The sequence below is a fragment of the Pogoniulus pusillus genome, chromosome 1, assembly GCF_015220805.1.
Source record: "Pogoniulus pusillus isolate bPogPus1 chromosome 1, bPogPus1.pri, whole genome shotgun sequence".
NCBI lineage: Eukaryota > Metazoa > Chordata > Aves > Piciformes > Lybiidae > Pogoniulus > Pogoniulus pusillus.
In genome coordinates, this window is record NC_087264.1 from 20,242,391 (window position 1) to 20,258,238 (window position 15,848).

General features: G+C 49.6%; 1 protein-coding gene across 2 annotated transcripts in view; it reads left to right on the plus strand.

Annotated features, from left to right (window-relative positions):
* ATL1 (atlastin GTPase 1) overlaps positions 1–15,848 on the plus strand; it is a 48,991-nt gene that overhangs the window by 22,212 nt on the left and 10,931 nt on the right. For both annotated transcript variants that reach the window (XM_064143031.1, XM_064143041.1), the window contains exons 7-10: positions 9,861–9,953; positions 11,214–11,352; positions 14,246–14,373; positions 15,007–15,063. In XM_064143031.1, coding sequence (XP_063999101.1) covers positions 9,861–9,953; positions 11,214–11,352; positions 14,246–14,373; positions 15,007–15,063 — 417 coding nt within the window. The remainder of the gene's footprint in view (positions 1–9,860; positions 9,954–11,213; positions 11,353–14,245; positions 14,374–15,006; positions 15,064–15,848) is intronic.

Consider the following 15,848-nt stretch of genomic DNA (forward strand, 5'->3'; position numbering starts at 1 on the left):
CACCCAGCCCTGTCCAATCAACCAGATCATGGCACTAAGTGCCTCATCCAGGCTTTGCTTGAACACTTCCAGGGACGGTGACCCCACCACCTCCCTGGGCAGCCCATTCCACTCTCTGTGATGTCCCTCTTTCTTTCCTCTCTGAACCTCTGCCATCCTGAGAGCTCTGCAGATGTCCTGCTGGCCTTGGGAAGCAGTCAGGATTTGTGGCAGGTTTGTCACCCAGGGACTCTGCCCCAGCTTTTGTTCTGAGTGGTTTGAACCCTCCTGTCCTGAGAATCCCTGTTCGTGGTGAAATGAAAAGAGAAGGATTAGCTCAGAGCTCTCAGGAGTGACAGCAGAGCTGTGAGGAGGCTCGGTTTAAGTAGGGTTTTAACTTCCAGTAAGGGACATCTGTTCACCCTGCTGCTTCCCAACCTGTGAAAATCTGGCTTCAGAAAAGGGAAAGCGTTGAGCAGATGTCAGCTTGCCCTGGACACCAGAGCTGTGAGCAGCTCCAAGGTGGGAGGATAGTTGGTTGTGACAGCCTCGTTCAGGAGGAGAGTAAATATGAGTGAAGAGACAAATCAGAAGGTAGTGGGGCAGAAGGTACTCGTGACGTAGTTGTGGCAGCTCACTAAAGCTCCAGTCCTTCAACAGCTTGAGTTTGTATGGCTTTGGTTTTGGTTGCACTGAATTCTGTGCAACTTGGAGGCAGGGAAAGTGGTTTTGAAGCTTTCAGAGGTCTGTGGGACCAGTTTTGAGCCAGGGAGTGGGGCCAGAGGAGGTGGAGAGAGCAATGCCATGAAGTCCCCAGACATCTTCACACTACAGTGGAGCTCATGGCGTAACTGAGGTGGTAAATGGAAGAAAAACACCTTCTGGGGGGCTCTGGCCTTGTCCTGTACAACTCATTCCTTTAACCAGATGTTCTTTGACAATTCCAATGTCTTGGACTAACTTCCAGCTGGCACCCACGTTAAGTTAAGTGGTAGCTGGATGGAGGTGTGTGAATGTCGCGAGGTGGAAACCAGCAGAGTGCAAAATGTGCTGTAAAAATATGAATAACAATTGGGAATGGGTTACAGCTCCCTTATTCTTGCCTTCCAAAACTTCCAAACTTCCACCCTCGCCAGCATCTCAAGTTTATAGGGTGTTTGTGGGCAGGAACTGGGAGGCTTGGCTGAAGGTTTGCAGCCATTCAGAGAGACCTGGACAGACTGAGAGCTGTGCACAGAGGAACCAGATGAAGTTCAACAGGGACAAGTGCAGAGTCCTGCACCTGGGGAGGAATAATAAACTGCACCAGTACAGGCTGGGAGGTGATCTGCTGGAGAGCAGCCCTGTGGAGAGGGACATGGGGATCCTGGTGGGTAACAAGTTACCCATGGCACAGCAATGTGCCCTTGTGGCCAAGAAGGCTAATGGGATCCTGGGGTGTATTAGGAAGAGTGTGTCCAGCAGATCAAGGGAGGTTCTCCTGCCCCTCTACTCTGCCCTGCTGAGACTTCACCTTGAATACTGCCTTCAGTTTTGGGCTCTCCAGTTGAAGAGGGACAGGGATCTGCTGGAGAGGGTCCAGCGGAGGGCTAGGAGGATGATGAGGGGACTGGAGGGCATGGCTTATGAGGAGAGGGTGAGGGCCCTGGGGCTGTTTAGTCTGGAGAAGAGAAGACTGAAAGGGGGTTTGATAAATGTTTATAAGTATCTGAGGGCTGGCCAGGAGCGGGGGGACAGGCTCTGCTCACTGCTCCCTGGTATAGGACAAGGAGCAGTGGGTGTAAATTGTAGCAAAAGAGATTCTGCCTCAACACAAGGGGGAACTTCTTTCCTGTAAGGGTCCCAGAGCACTGGCACAGGCTGCCCAGAGAGGTTGTGGAGTCTCCTTCTCTGGAGCCTTTCAAGGCCTGTCTGGATGTGTTCCTCTGTGATCTGTGTTAGATAGCATTGTCCTGCTCTGGCAAGGGTGCTGGACTCGATGGTCTCTTTGGGTCCCTTCCAACCCCTAACATCCTGCAAGCCTGTGAACTGGAAATAAAAGGTTTAAAAAATGTATCAAATTGAGATCTTGTGGAGCTTTGGGGATGGATCAGCCAGATGACTGATGCATTTTGTGAAAAGTACCAGTAAAAATGCATGTCTAGGTTCAATTTTGGACCCCTCACTACAGGAAAGACATTGACTTGCTGGAGTGTGTCCAGAGAAGGACAGCAAAGCTGGTAGAGGGTCTGGAGAACAGGTCTGGTCAGGAGCAGCTGAGGGAGCTGGAGTTGTTCAGCTTGAGGAAAGAGAAGCTGAGAGACCTCATTGCTCTCTACAACTTCCCAGAAGAAGGTTGGAAGGACATGGGAGTTGGTCTCTTCTCCCTACTATCAGGTGATAGAACAAGAGGAAATGGCCTGAAATTGTACCAGGGGAGGTTTGAGTTGGGTATTAGGAACAATTTCTTTCCTGTAAGAGTGGTCAGGCACTGGAACAGGCTGCCTAGGGAGGTGGTGGAGTCACCATCCTGGAGCATTCAAGAAATGTGTGGACATGGCACTTGGGGACATGGTTTAATGGCCATGGTAGTGTTAGGTGGATGGTTGGACTTGATCTTAGAGGTCTTTTCCAACCCAAACAATTCTGTGATTCTGTGACTCTGGAGGTGATGGAGTCACCATCCCTGGAGGTGTTCAAGCAAAGCCTGGATGGAGCACTTAGTGCCATGGTCTGGTTGATTGGCTAGGGCTGGGTGCTAGGTTGGACTGGATGAGCTTGGAAGTCTCTTCCAACCTGGTTGATTCTATGATTCTTAGTAGCAAGACTGGAGAGATAGTTGTAACATGATACAGGAAAAAAAGCCAAGAAATTAATAGTCCTGTTCTTTAGTTCAAAAGTGTCAGGGTAATGGAGCCAAATATTGCAGTGAAGGTGAAATACTTCCTGCTCCATCAGTAAAAACAGAGGCTGGAAGGGGAAGCTTCTCACAGAATGACAGTCATAGACTGGTGGCTGTTGGAAGGGACCTCTGGAGACCATTGAGTCCAAACCTCTGCCAAGGGTCACACATATGCACATCCAATTGGGTTTTGAATGTCTCCAGAAATGGAAACACCAGCACCTCTCTGGGGAGCCTGTTGCCGTGCTCCAGCACTCCTAAATTAAAGAAGCTCCTCCTCATGTTTAGATGCAACTTCTTATGTTCAAATTTGTGCCCATTGTCCCTTGTCCTGTCACTGGGCACCGCTTGCAAAGGACTGCTCCCATCCTCCTGACAGCCACCATTTAAATATTGATCAGCATTCATGAGATCCCCCCTCAGTCTGCTCTTTTCCAGGCTAAAAAAGCCCCTTTCTCTCTTTCCTCATAAGAGAGAGGTTCCAGCCCCCTCAAGCATCTTTGTAGCCCCTTTGTGTACCCTCTCCAGCAGATCTCTGTCCTTCTTGAACTGGGAAGCCCAGAACTGGACACAGTGTTCAGATGTGGCCTAGGTAGGGCAGAGTAGAGTGGGAGGGCAACCTCCTTTGACCTGCTTGGCACACTCTTCTTGATGCATCCCAGGGTACCATTTGCCTTCTTGGACACATTGCTGGCTTGTGGTCATCCTCTTGTCCACCGGGACTGTCAGGTCCTTTTCCCCAGAGCTGTTCTCTGAGAGATCAGACCTTGACCTGTACTGATCCATGGGGTTGTTCTTCCCCAGATGCTGAAGTCATTAGGGCTGGATAATAGACTCTGATTTTATCAAATCAGCCTGGAGAGGAGAATGCCCTGGGGAGACCTTATAGCAGCCTTCCAGTAACTGAAGTGGGCTACCAGAAAGCTGGGAAGGGATGTTTTACAAGGGCTTGTAGTGACAGGATGAGGGGGAATGGGTTAAAGCTGGAAGAGAGGAGATTTAGACTGGACATTAGGAAGAAATTCTTTCCAGTGATGGTGGTGAGACACTGGAACAGGTTGCCCAGGGAGGTTGTGGATGTCTCCTCTCTGGAAGTGTTCAAGGTGAGGTTGAATGGGGCCTTGAGCTGCCAGGTCAAATGAGTAGTGTGCCTGCCCATGGCAGGGGGATAGGAACTAGGTGGTCTTTAAGGTCCCTTCCAACACAAACCATTCTATGATTCTGTGAACTGCTGTCAAGTCATACAGATTTGTGGCCAGCAAGTCTTCTCAAACAGAAGACTTGCATCCAGTTCTGGAGCCCCCGTTACAAGAGGGCTATGGATGTGCTGGAAGGTGTCCAGAGAAGGGCCACAAGGATGCTCAGAGGGCTGGAGCTGCTCTGCTATGAAGAGAGACTGAGGGAATTGGAGCTGTTCATTCTGGAGAGGAGAAGGCTCCCAGGTGACCTTCTTGTGGCCTTTCAGTATCTTAAGGGGGCCTACAAGAAAGCTGGGGAGGGACTTTTTAGGCTGTCAGGGAGTGAGAGGACATGGGGGAATGGAACCAAGCTGGAAATGGGTAGATTCAGCCTGGATATTAGGAAGAAGTTCTTCAGCATGAAGCTGGTGAGACCCTGGAAGGAGTTGCCCAGGGAGGTGGTGGAAGCCTCATCCCTGGAGGTGTTTTAAGGCCAGGCTGGATGAGGCTCTAGAAAGCCTGATGTAGTGTGAGGTGTCTCTGCCCATGGCAGGGAAGTTGGAACTAGATGATCCTTGTGGTCCCTTCCAACCCTGACTGATTCTATGATTCTCAGACAGTCCCATGATCATTTTGTTAAAAGACCCTGAGTTTGGATGATCAAAGTGCCTACCACCATGATGTGTTCCCTTCTGGAAGCCTTATCTGCCTACAGTGCTGATTAAAAGCAAGTGAACAGCGTGGCAAGTCAGCATTGTCTGTGTGAAACCATTGCAAATGGATTAAATCCTCATTAACTGTTAGATGACAGAGCAGGCTGAGGAGCTGATTTCCATAGGGAATCCTCGTCCTTCAGAAGTGGTTCCTTGGGGCTCCCCTGAGGCTCCCTCTGATTTGCTGTCATCTTCGTTAATGATCTGGGGGAAAACATAAAATGGGCTTGCAGATGTGATAATATTTGATGGAAGGATTAATGGTGATGTGGTCAGGTGAGCCACAGAGGTCTCCTGTCCATAAGTGATAACAAAGTGAACTTGCTTGTTCCTGCAAACATGTTTTCAGATGACCAAGTGTTACCAAAAAATCACAGAGTGGTTTGGCTTGGAAGGGACCTTAAAGATCTTGGAATTCCAACACCCCTGCCATGAGCAGGAACAGCTTCTATGAGTCTTGCTCAAGGCTCCATCTAGCCTGGCTTGGAGTCTTCACAACTTCTCTGAGGAACCTGTTCCTGTGCCTCATGACCCTCATGGGGAAGAATTTCTTCTTCATGTCTAATCTGAATGAAGCATCTTCTAGTTTGAAGCCATTGTTCCTTGTCCTGTGGCTCAGGGGTGACCTCATTGCTGTCTACAACTGCCTGAAGGGAGGCTGTAGCCAGGTGGGGTTGGTCTCTTCTGCCAGGCAACCAGCAACAGAACAAGGGGACACAGTCTCAAGTTGTGCCAGGGGAGGTCTAGGCTGGATGTGAGAAGGAAGTTGTTGTCAGAGAGAGTGATTGGCATTGGAATGGGCTGCCCAGGGAGATGATGGAGTCACCGTCCCTGGAGGTGTTCAAGGAGAGCCTGGATGGGGCACTTGGTGCCATGGTCTCATTGATTGGATGGGGCTGGGTGCTAGGTTGGAGTGGATGATCGTGGAGGTCTCTTCCAACCTGGTTGATTCTATGATTCTATGAAAGTCCCTCTCACTGGAAGACTGCTCTCAGGTCCTCCCCGAGCCTCTTCTTCTCCAGGCTGTACAACTCCAACTCTCTCACCCTGTCTTCATAGAAGAGATGCTCCAACCCTGAGATCATCTTCACAGCCCTCCTCTTGACCTGCCCTAACAATTCCAAGTTCCATGGTTGTGATTGGGAAGCAGGAGAAGAGTGATGGTAAATACACTGCTTTTCATGGAGGACAAGCTAGTTCTCAGCTCAGTGGCTGAATGAGTAGCACACTCTTAAAGCAGAGGCAATGTAATGGTGAGGACAGCTTCAGGAGTCATGCAGAGGCTTCTCTGGTAGCTGCAGGCTTTATACTGCAGAAGAGAGTCTACAGCTTGAGTTCATAGAATCATACAATGATTTATTTTGGAACAGACCTCAAAACTCAGCCAGTTCCAACCCCACTGTCATAGGCAGAGACACCTCCCACTAGAACAGATCACTCAAGGCCTCATCCAGCCTGGCCTTGAACACCTCCAGGGAGGTTGTGGAGCACAGAAGCACAGAATCTTTGATCACATTCTGTGATTCTGTGATCCACAACCTCCCTGGACAACCTGTGCCAGTGTTTCACCACCCTCACTGCAAACAACTTCTTCCTAACATCCAGTTTCAATCTCCCTTCTGCCACTTTAAACCCATTCCTCCTCGTCTTGTCATTACAAGACCTTGTCACTAGTCCTTCCCCAGCCTTCCTGTAGGTCCCCTTCAGATACTGGAAGGCCACTCCAAGGTCTCCTGGAAGCCTTCTCTTTTCCAGGCTGCAGAACCCCAACTGTCATAGCCTGTCCTCACAGCAGAGCTGCTGCAGCCCTCTGAGCATCTTTGTGGCCTCCTCTAGACTTGGTCCAACAGTTCCATGTGCTTCTTGTGCTGGGGGCTCCAGAACTGTACATAGTCCAGAGTTCTTGGTTGCAGGCCTGTAAGTCAAACAAGCTGTACCTATTGAACTTGAAATGGCCTCAAGTTGCACCAGGGGAAGTTTAGATTAGACATTAGCAAAAGCTTCTTCACTGAAAAGGGTTCTCAAACACTGGAACAGGCTGCTTGGGAAGGTGGTTGAATCCCCATCCCTGGAGGTGTTTAAAAGTTGCAAAGATGTGGTGCTGAGGGACATGGTTTTGCACCAAACTCAGTAGAGTTAGAGAATGGTTGGACTGGATGATCTTAAAGGTCTTTTCCAGCCAAAATGATTATCTGGCTCTACGATCCCATGAATTTGTAAAGGAGGCTGTGAAAAAAAAGCTTCTGTAGGAAGTTGCTGCCAAGCAGGGAGAGCGTGGAAAGTGTCAACAGTGAGGCACTTGCATTGATCCTGCTGGAAGGAAAATAATGCCTGGCAGTGGAAAATTATCATTTCCCTTCATTGCTTTCCTTTCCGTGCTGTGTCCTCACACTGAAGCATAACCTTCTGTGCCGCCCCTTAAGCCCTCGCAAAGGCACAAAGGTTGAAGCAGTTGAGGGTGGCTTTGAGGCCTCATCCAGAACAATTTTGCCTAAGAAAAAATTAAAATCATTCCAGAGTCATAATGTGTTTGTGGAAAAGTCCTAAACTTGGGCATGTCTCTGGAGCATCTCATGGATGTAGAAAGAACAGCATGTCCTGAAGCAGCTAACCGGGTGCAGTTCTTGTGGCTTGTCATGCAGTTTGGACCGGCCAACAAATTGTTCCTTCCCTTCTTTTAACCTTTCCTGATGTTTTATGGACAAGAAAGAAGGAAGGGAAATATTTTTCCTCCCACCACTAAATCTTTGTTCTAAACAGAGCCAAGTTGTAGGGAAATTCCAGTGAAACGGATTCCACTTGCTGACCTGCTTATTGATGCAGAGGAGAGGAAGCCTGGCACCGCTGCCAGCCCTTCCCGAGCTTCAGCATTCAGGGCTTTGCTTCCAAATCATGTATATGTTACCCAGGAGGTATGTCCCTTGCACAGATGAGACCCTGCAGACAGCATTTCTTCTGGAAACATTGCTTTATTTTTCTTTTAAAGACTCCAAGTTGACTGTCCTGGTATTTAATTTATTTATTGCCTGGGAGCTTTGAGTGCCTCAACACAGATTACAAAAGGCAGCGATTTCTTATTCACCTTCATTATCCTGCATCTGCTTCTCATTAAAAGTCTGCCTGGAAGGCAGCCCAGTGAAAAAGGCTGAAAAAAATGAGCCTGTAAAATTCCCATAGGATGGAGCTAAATGTGGCTGGAATTAAGGAGCTCATTGCCTTTTGTCCTGCTTAGCAAAAAGTCTCTTCCTTGCCTTGCCGTTTAAATGGTTGATGGGAGTAGAGGTGGTGCCAAAGCACATGGTTTGGTGGTGACCTGGCAGTGCTGGGTTAATGGTTGGACTCGGTGACCTGAAAGGTCTTTTCCGACCATACTGATTCCATGAGTCTGTCTACCATAGCTTTGCACTCTCTGCTCTGTGAGGTTTGCAGGCTTTCTGTTCACAGAAGTAACCAGGTTGGAAAAGACCTCTAAGATTATCGACTCCAATTTATCACCTAACCCTCATTAACTGAACCATGGCACTAAGTGCCTCACTCAGCCTCCTGTTAAACACCTCCAGGGATGGGGGCTCCACCACCTCCCTGGGCAGCCCATTCTAATGGGCAACCACTCTTTCAGATGCAGAACTTGTCCTGGCCAGCAAATCCACCTCCTGGGAACTTCCACATGGATAAAATATATACTTCATGTAGACTTAGTGGTGGACTTGGTAAAGTGGAGTTAGCGTTTGAACTCGATGACCTGGAAGGTCTTTTCCAACTTAAATGATTCTGTGGTTCCATAATTCTTCTGCTGTCTGCAACTCCCAAAGGGAGGCTGTAGCCAGGTGAGGTTGAGCTTTTCTGGCGGGCAACCAGCAACAGAACAAGGGGACACAGTCTCAAGTTGTGCCAGGGCAGGTCTAGGCTGGATGTTAGGAGGAAGTTGTTGTCAGAGAGAGTGATTGGCATTGGAATGGGCTGCCCAGGGAGGTGGTGGAGTCGCTGTCCCTGGAGGTGTTGAAGCAAAGCCTGGATGAGGCACTTAGTGCCATGGTCTGGTTCATTGGCTAGGGCTGGATGCTAGGTTGGAGTGGATGAGCTTGGAGGTCTCTTCCAACGTGCTTGATTCTATGATTCAATGTAGGGAATCAAGCTGCCACCCAGTCTGGGGTTTCTTCCACCTCCCACCCTTATAGGACAGAGCCAGCAGCAAGTCTGTGTGGTCTCAGCACCATGGTGGTGTGGCCTTACATAGAGAGGTCTTTCCACCAGTAACTATCTGAGATGCTGCTGGAGCTGGGCAGAGCGAGGTCTTGCCATGGCATAAATTTTAGAATCATAGAATGGCTTGGGTTTGGAAGGGACCTTAAAGATCACCTGGTTCCAACCTCCCTGCTATGGGCAGCGACACTTTCCACTAGAACAGGCTGCTCAAGGCTCCATCCAACCTGGTCTTGAACACCTCCAGGGAGGGGGCACCCATGACCTCCCAGGGCAACCTGCTTCAGTGTCTTACAGCCCTCACTAGAAAGAAGTTCTTCCTAATCTCCAGTCTAACTCTGGCCTCCTCCATCCTGGCCTCCTTTCATCCTTTCACTACAAGCCCTTGTAAAAAGTCCCTCCCCAGCTCTCCTCTAGCCCCTTTCAGTTACTGGAAAGCTGCTAGAAGATCTCCCCAGAGCCTTCTCTTCTCCAGGCTGAACAGCTCCAACTCTCTCAGCCTGTCCCATTAGGGGAGCTGCTCCAGCCCTCTGATCATATTTGGCCTCCTCTTGACCTGCTCCACCAGTTCCATGTCCTTCTTTTGCTGGGGGCACCAGAACTGGATGGGGTCTCAAGAGAGCAGAGCAGAGCAGGAGTACCACCTCCCTTATCCTGATGGTCTCTCTTCATGCAGGTGTGGATACTGGTGGTGGCAGGGGGGGGAGACCCTGAAATGTTTTCTGAACCCCCTTTTGATAACACACAGCAGAGTTAAGCATCTCTTGCAGGCTGTCCTGGTGCCAGAAAACAGCAGAGCCCTTGAAGGATGAGTTTCACCAAGCTAGCTCTGGAACATCTGGTGATGTTGACTCAGTGGATGCTGTGTGGCACTGACCTTGTTGTGTTTCTGTCTCTGTTTCCTAGTCCCTTATATTCCTTGTTCGTGACTGGAGCTTCCCTTATGAATTTTCCTATGGATCTGATGGTGGTGCCAAATTTCTGGAGAAGCGGCTCAAGGTGCGTTTTGTCTGCTCCAGCTTCATCTCAAGAGCAGTGGTAGCCTGGGCTAGACTCTTGGGTGATGGAGAGTGAAGAGTCAAATCTTGCTCGTGACACAAGGATCACCTGCATAGATGGAGAGTGCACAGGGCATGAGGGTGATGCCTTTATCTAGGGGACAGCTGGTTCTGTGTAACCACAGAATCCCAGACTGGTGGAGGAGATCATCCAGTCCAAGCCCCTTGCTAACGCAGGAGCACCCACAGCAAGTTGCCCAGGATCACAATGTCTAGGTGGGTTTGCAATCTCTCTGGAGAAGAAGACTCCACAACCCCTCTGGGCGGCCTCACAGCAAAAAAAGTTTCTTCTCATGTTCAAATGGAATGTTTTGGGTTCCAGTTTGTGCCTGTTGCCCCTTATCCTGTCACTGGGTACCACTGAAAAGAATCTGGTCCCATCCTCTTGCCCTCCACCCTTTAGTTCTTGCTGAGCATTGATCAGATCCCTTCTCAGGCTGCTCTTCTCCAGGCTAAACAGCCCCAGGCCACTCAGCATCTTCAGAGCCTCCACTGGGCTCTCTCCACTAGTTCTCTGTCTCTCTTGAATGGAGGAGCCCAGAACTGGACCCAAAACTCCACATGTGGACTCCCTAGGGCAGAGTAGAGTGGGACAAGAACCTCCCTTGACCTGCTGGACACAGTCTTCTTAATGGCTCCCAGCAAATCATTGGCCACAAGGGCACATTCTGGGCACAATCCTGGTCAGGAAGCAGGGTGCAGAGCACTGACACCAGTGAGTGTTCTCTGGAGCTCTGCTGCTGGGAGCAGCTGGGAGAGGCACCACAGGCAGGAGTCAGCAGATTCCCTGGAGACCAAGAATGATGTTTTACTAATAGGTGGTTGCAGAGTACAACCGATGGGCAAGGACTCCTCTGGGATTAATCAGGAAATGCATGGGTGATTTGGTAGTGGAGAGACCTCATTAAATGTGAGACAAGAAAGGCCCTAGTGGGAAATCCCAAATATTTTTGTATTCCAGTCATACATGGACATGCACATTTGCCAAGGGATAATAACATGCCCCAGGGTGTCAGGTCAGAGAGATGCAAATCCCTGGGCTGCTGGATGAGCCTCGTCTTTGTCCTCATATAGCAGACCCCTACGAGATGTCCTTCTGTCTTGCTTTAAGCTGTAAGCAGCCACAGCATGGAGTACTTCATGCTCCTGGTGTGTTACCCATCAGGATGAAAACCCTTGACCCCAAACTGGTCTCTTGCAGGTCTCAGGAAATCAGCATGAGGAGCTGCAGAATGTCAGAAAGCACATCCATTCCTGCTTCACCAAGATCTCCTGCTTCCTCTTACCTCACCCAGGCCTCAAAGTTGCCACCAACCCTAATTTTGATGGAAAACTGAAAGGTAGGAAGGTGACTTCGTTGCTGTCTACAACTACCTGAAGGGAGGCTGTAGCCAGGTGGGGTTGGTCTCTTCTGCCAGGCAACCAGCAACAGAACAAGGGGACACAGTCTCAAGTCGTGCCAGGGGAGGTCTAGGCTGGATGTTAGGAGGAAGTTGTTGTCAGAGAGAGTGATTGGCATTGGAATGGGCTGCCCAGGGAGGTGGTGGAGTCACTGTCCCTGGAGGTGTTGAAGCAAAGCCTGGCTGAGGCACTTAGTGCCGTGGTCTGGTTGATTGGCTAGGGCTGGATGCTAGGTTGGTCTGGATGATCTTGGAGGTCTCTTCCAACCTGTTTGATTCTGTGATTATATGAAAGGGGTCTGGTTTTTAAGTGCATGCCTTAGATACCTTGACAGACTGCCCCACTGGTTCCTGGAACCTGTAGAAGTTAGGTTACATGACAAAATGTCGTGGGAAAGGAGTTGGATTCTCCTCCCAACCATGTTCATATGTTCAGCTCATTCTTCTGGGTCCAGCAGCTGCTTGCTTACAGAACTACAGAATCACAGAAGTATGGAATGGTTTGAGTTGGAGAGACTTTTAAGCCCATGTAGTCCAACCACCCTGCAGTCAGCAGGAACATCTGCAACTAGACCAAGTTCATTGCCAAATGCTTTTAACTTAGAATGGAAGCGGAGGCCTAAAAAGTGTGGGAGGTCAAGGAAGGTGTCAGAGCTGCTGGCAACCATCAGTGTGAGGGCAGATGGCTGAGAGGCAGTCAGGGAAGGACAGAGCTGAGACAGGAAGTTCATGGTCATGGTGTTAAGCCTGCAATTAATTCCTGTGCCTTGGAATTCAACACAGATGCAGACCAGTGCAGGCTGGGTGCTGCAAAGTAGGCTGGCGCTTGTGGAGGGTGGGAGGCCTTGTACACCTGCTCTCAAGGGATCTTTCTTTGACTTTGAAAAGCTTTCCAAGGAATATTTAATCTTCCTGCTTTATCTGATCAGTGGTTTCCCTACAGGGCAGATTTAGTTCAAGAGGTTAAAAGAAAAAACAACAAGAGGAAGGAAAAAAAAAGCCATGGTGAGATTCTCCACCCTGAAAAGAGCCACGTGCTATGGATTGCCATAGCTGTGAGCCAGCTGCTTACCAACATCACTTAGCAACAGAGAAAGTGACCTATTAGTCACTGAAAATAAGTCAGCAGACAGAATGAAGTTTCTTTTGCTCTGGTTTTGCCTGGTTAGTGATCAGACTTGTTCTTCTGGCAAACCTCATCCTAAGTAGCAAGCAAGACAGTGAGGCATGAGGGTGGAAACTGAGCTGAGCCCTGTTGGTTCCCCTCTTAATTTCAATAGTAGTGAACAAGTGGTGTGCGCAGAACTGGCATGGGAGTTGTCACCAAGGCTTCTTGACACCATTTTATCTTGTTCCCTCAGAGCTGTATGCAGCTTATTGTGCTCTGGGGGGAAGAAATGTGTGCCTTCAACCCTGGTCAAAGACAGGTGGGATGGGGCCTTGAGCAGCCTGGTGTAACAGGAGGTGTTCCTGCAGGGGGGCTTGGAACTACAACTACCTGAAGGGAAGCTGTAGCCAGGTGGGATTAGTCTCTTCTGCCAGGCAAGCAGCAACAGAAGAAGGGGACACAGTCTCAAGCTGTGCCAAGGGAGGTCTAGGCTGGATCTTAGGAGGAAGTTGTTGTCAGAGAGAGTGATTGGCATTGGAATGGGCTGCCCAGGGAGGTGGTGGAGTTGCCGTGCCTGGAGGTGTTGAAGCCAAGCCTGGCTGGGGCACTTAGTGCCATGGTCTGATTGATTGGCCAGGGCTGGGTACTAGGTTGGACTGGGTGAGCTTAGAGGTCTCTTCCAACCTGGCTGATTCTATGATTCTGTGGTCTATTAAAGTCCCTTCCAACCCAAACCATTCTGTGATTCTATGACACCTTCCCCCTCTCCTTACCTTGCAAATGCCTGGGTGTTGCACTGGGTTTTTTTCTCTCTCCAGCCTTGTACAGTTTAAGTGGCAGTAAATGGATGTCAGACACAGAACTGGTTTGGTTGGAAGAGACCTCTAAGATCAAGTCCAACCATTAACCCAGAAGTGCCAGGTCCACCACTAAACCATGTTCCTCAGCACTACATCTACAGAGCTTTGAAATCCGTCCAGGCATGGGGACTCCAGCACTGCTTTGGGTAGCCTGTTCCAGGGCTTGACAACCCTTTTGGAGAAGAAATTTTTCCTTGTGTCCAACCTAAATCTCCTTTGACACAACTTGAGGCCATTTCCTCCTGTCCTGTGATTTATTCCTTGAGAGAAGAGACCAACCCCAGCCTTGCTCCAGCCTGCTTTCCATGTAGCTGTAGAAGGCAAGAAGGTCTCCCCTCAGATCACTCACAGGAGTCCTTTGTGTACCTATACAAGTACCTGCAAAAGTTTAACAATGTTTTTGCAATGAGATTTTCATGTGTTGGATCGTAGAGCACCAAGAACTTGGGACAAAAGATCCCAAGAGCATAAGAGATGAGAGCAGGAGAGCCTGTCAGATTTCCACTCTGGATGCCACAGAGCGGAGCCAAGGGAAGGCACAGAAAGTGTCAGTGCCCTGTCCTAAAAGTCATGATTTGCACAGACTGTTTGTGTCTGGGCATGAGGATGCTACTCTCTGGGTTTCTTCCCATGCATTGGTGTCTGGGCAAGGAATTTTCAAGCGGGTCTGGGGATTTCTGGACAGCTAAATATTCTGCCTGTGGGTCAAGTGAAAACTTGAGGCCACAATCATCTGTGAGAGTCCACATCACTAAATTACAGGGTGATGGAATTTGTATCCTAGCTTGAGTCTCCTGCTCCCATTTCACCTGAAGCAGAACTCAGACCTTGGGCTACTGCTGATGTCTCTGGGTTTTATTTCCAGAAATAGATGATGAGTTCATCAAGAACTTGAAGGTCTTGATTCCTTGGCTTCTTAGCCCTGAGAGCCTGGATGTGAAGGAGATCAATGGAAACAACATCACTTGTCGAGGCCTTGTGGAGTATTTTAAGGTACTGGCTCATTTAAGAGAGATTTGGGTCATTAATCTATGGCACATTTGCACTTCTGCTGTAATTAAAGGAGAGAGCAGCAGTGGGCAGACCAGTGGAGGAAGTGCTCTTGATCTAGCTAAGAACCCTGGTTCCCATGGCTGCCCTTCACATGATGTATTCGGCCATGCAGTAAGCACAAGAAGTGGGCAGGGCTGTTTCCCCTCTCCCTGGAGAAGTGAGGACCTGGCAACATGAGGTAGGCTGAGGGCCATATTCCCGCTGCCTTTGGAAAAAGCTTCTTTTGTTGTCATGGCAACTGGGACATGTTCATGTGAGACACCAGTGAGTAAGCCTCAACCACCTACTCTCCAGGGCTACCTGGCTCTGGCTCACTCTCCTGTGCTGAAGGACAGAGGTAGGTGCAAATCTGATGGTACTTAGCGCAGGTGGTGAAGTGAGAGCCTTCAGTGACTGACCCAAGCCACCCCAGGAGTCAGCCTCAAGCCACGTTATGGAGCAGGTTTTGGCACTGAAGCCATCTTGTGCCAGGAGCATCCTCATCTATGCCTTTAGCATGCTGTTAAGGCTGAGTCTGGAATTGGGAGGGGCTGTCTGTGTGTCGTGTCTCATTCCCCGTGCTCTGTTTTGCAGGCATACATAAAGATCTACCAAGGGGAAGAGCTGCCACACCCCAAGTCGATGCTGCAGGTAGGTGAGGGTGAGCTGGTGGGCATTCATGTGCTGGAGTTGCCACTGATTTCCAGTTAACTGTCCGAGGTGTCCAGTTTGTGCAGCACATTGGCTCTTCTGAGACTGTGTAACAACCCAAGAAACCTGATCTAGGGTAGGGTGTCCCTGCCCACGGCAGGGGGGGTTGGAACTAGATGATCCTTGTGGCCCCTTCCAACCCTGACTGATCCTATGATTCTGTGAAACAGCCCTTCTGCATCGTGGGATGTTGGTTGACAGCCAGCTGAGGATGAGCCAAACAGCACCCTGGCCTGGGTCAGCAATGGTGTGACCAGCAGGGTCAGGGCAGGGATTGTCCTGTTCTTAGTACTGGTCAGGCCATGCCTTGAATACTGGGTTCAGTTTAGAAGCTCCTTGCTGCAAGAAGGATGCTGAGAGAGGAGGTGAAGATGGCAAAGGGTCTGGAGAACAGGTCTGGTGAGGAGCAGCTGAGGGAACTGGGGTTGTTTAGTCTGAAGAAAAAGAGGCTGAGGGGGAGACCTCATCGTTCTCTGAAACTCCCTGAAAGGAGGGTACAGGCAAGTAGGTCTCTGCTACACAAGTAGCTCAAGTTCCCTGTTACATAAGTAACCAGTGCTGGGGTGAGAGGAAATAACTGCAGGTTTCACCAGGGGAGGTTCATGTTGGGTGTTAGAAGAAACTTCTTCACTGAAAGGGTTCTCAAGTGCTGAAACAGGCTGTCCGGAAAGGTGGTTGAATCTCCACGTCTGGAGGTGTTAAAAAACTTCAGAGGGCTGTGGTTT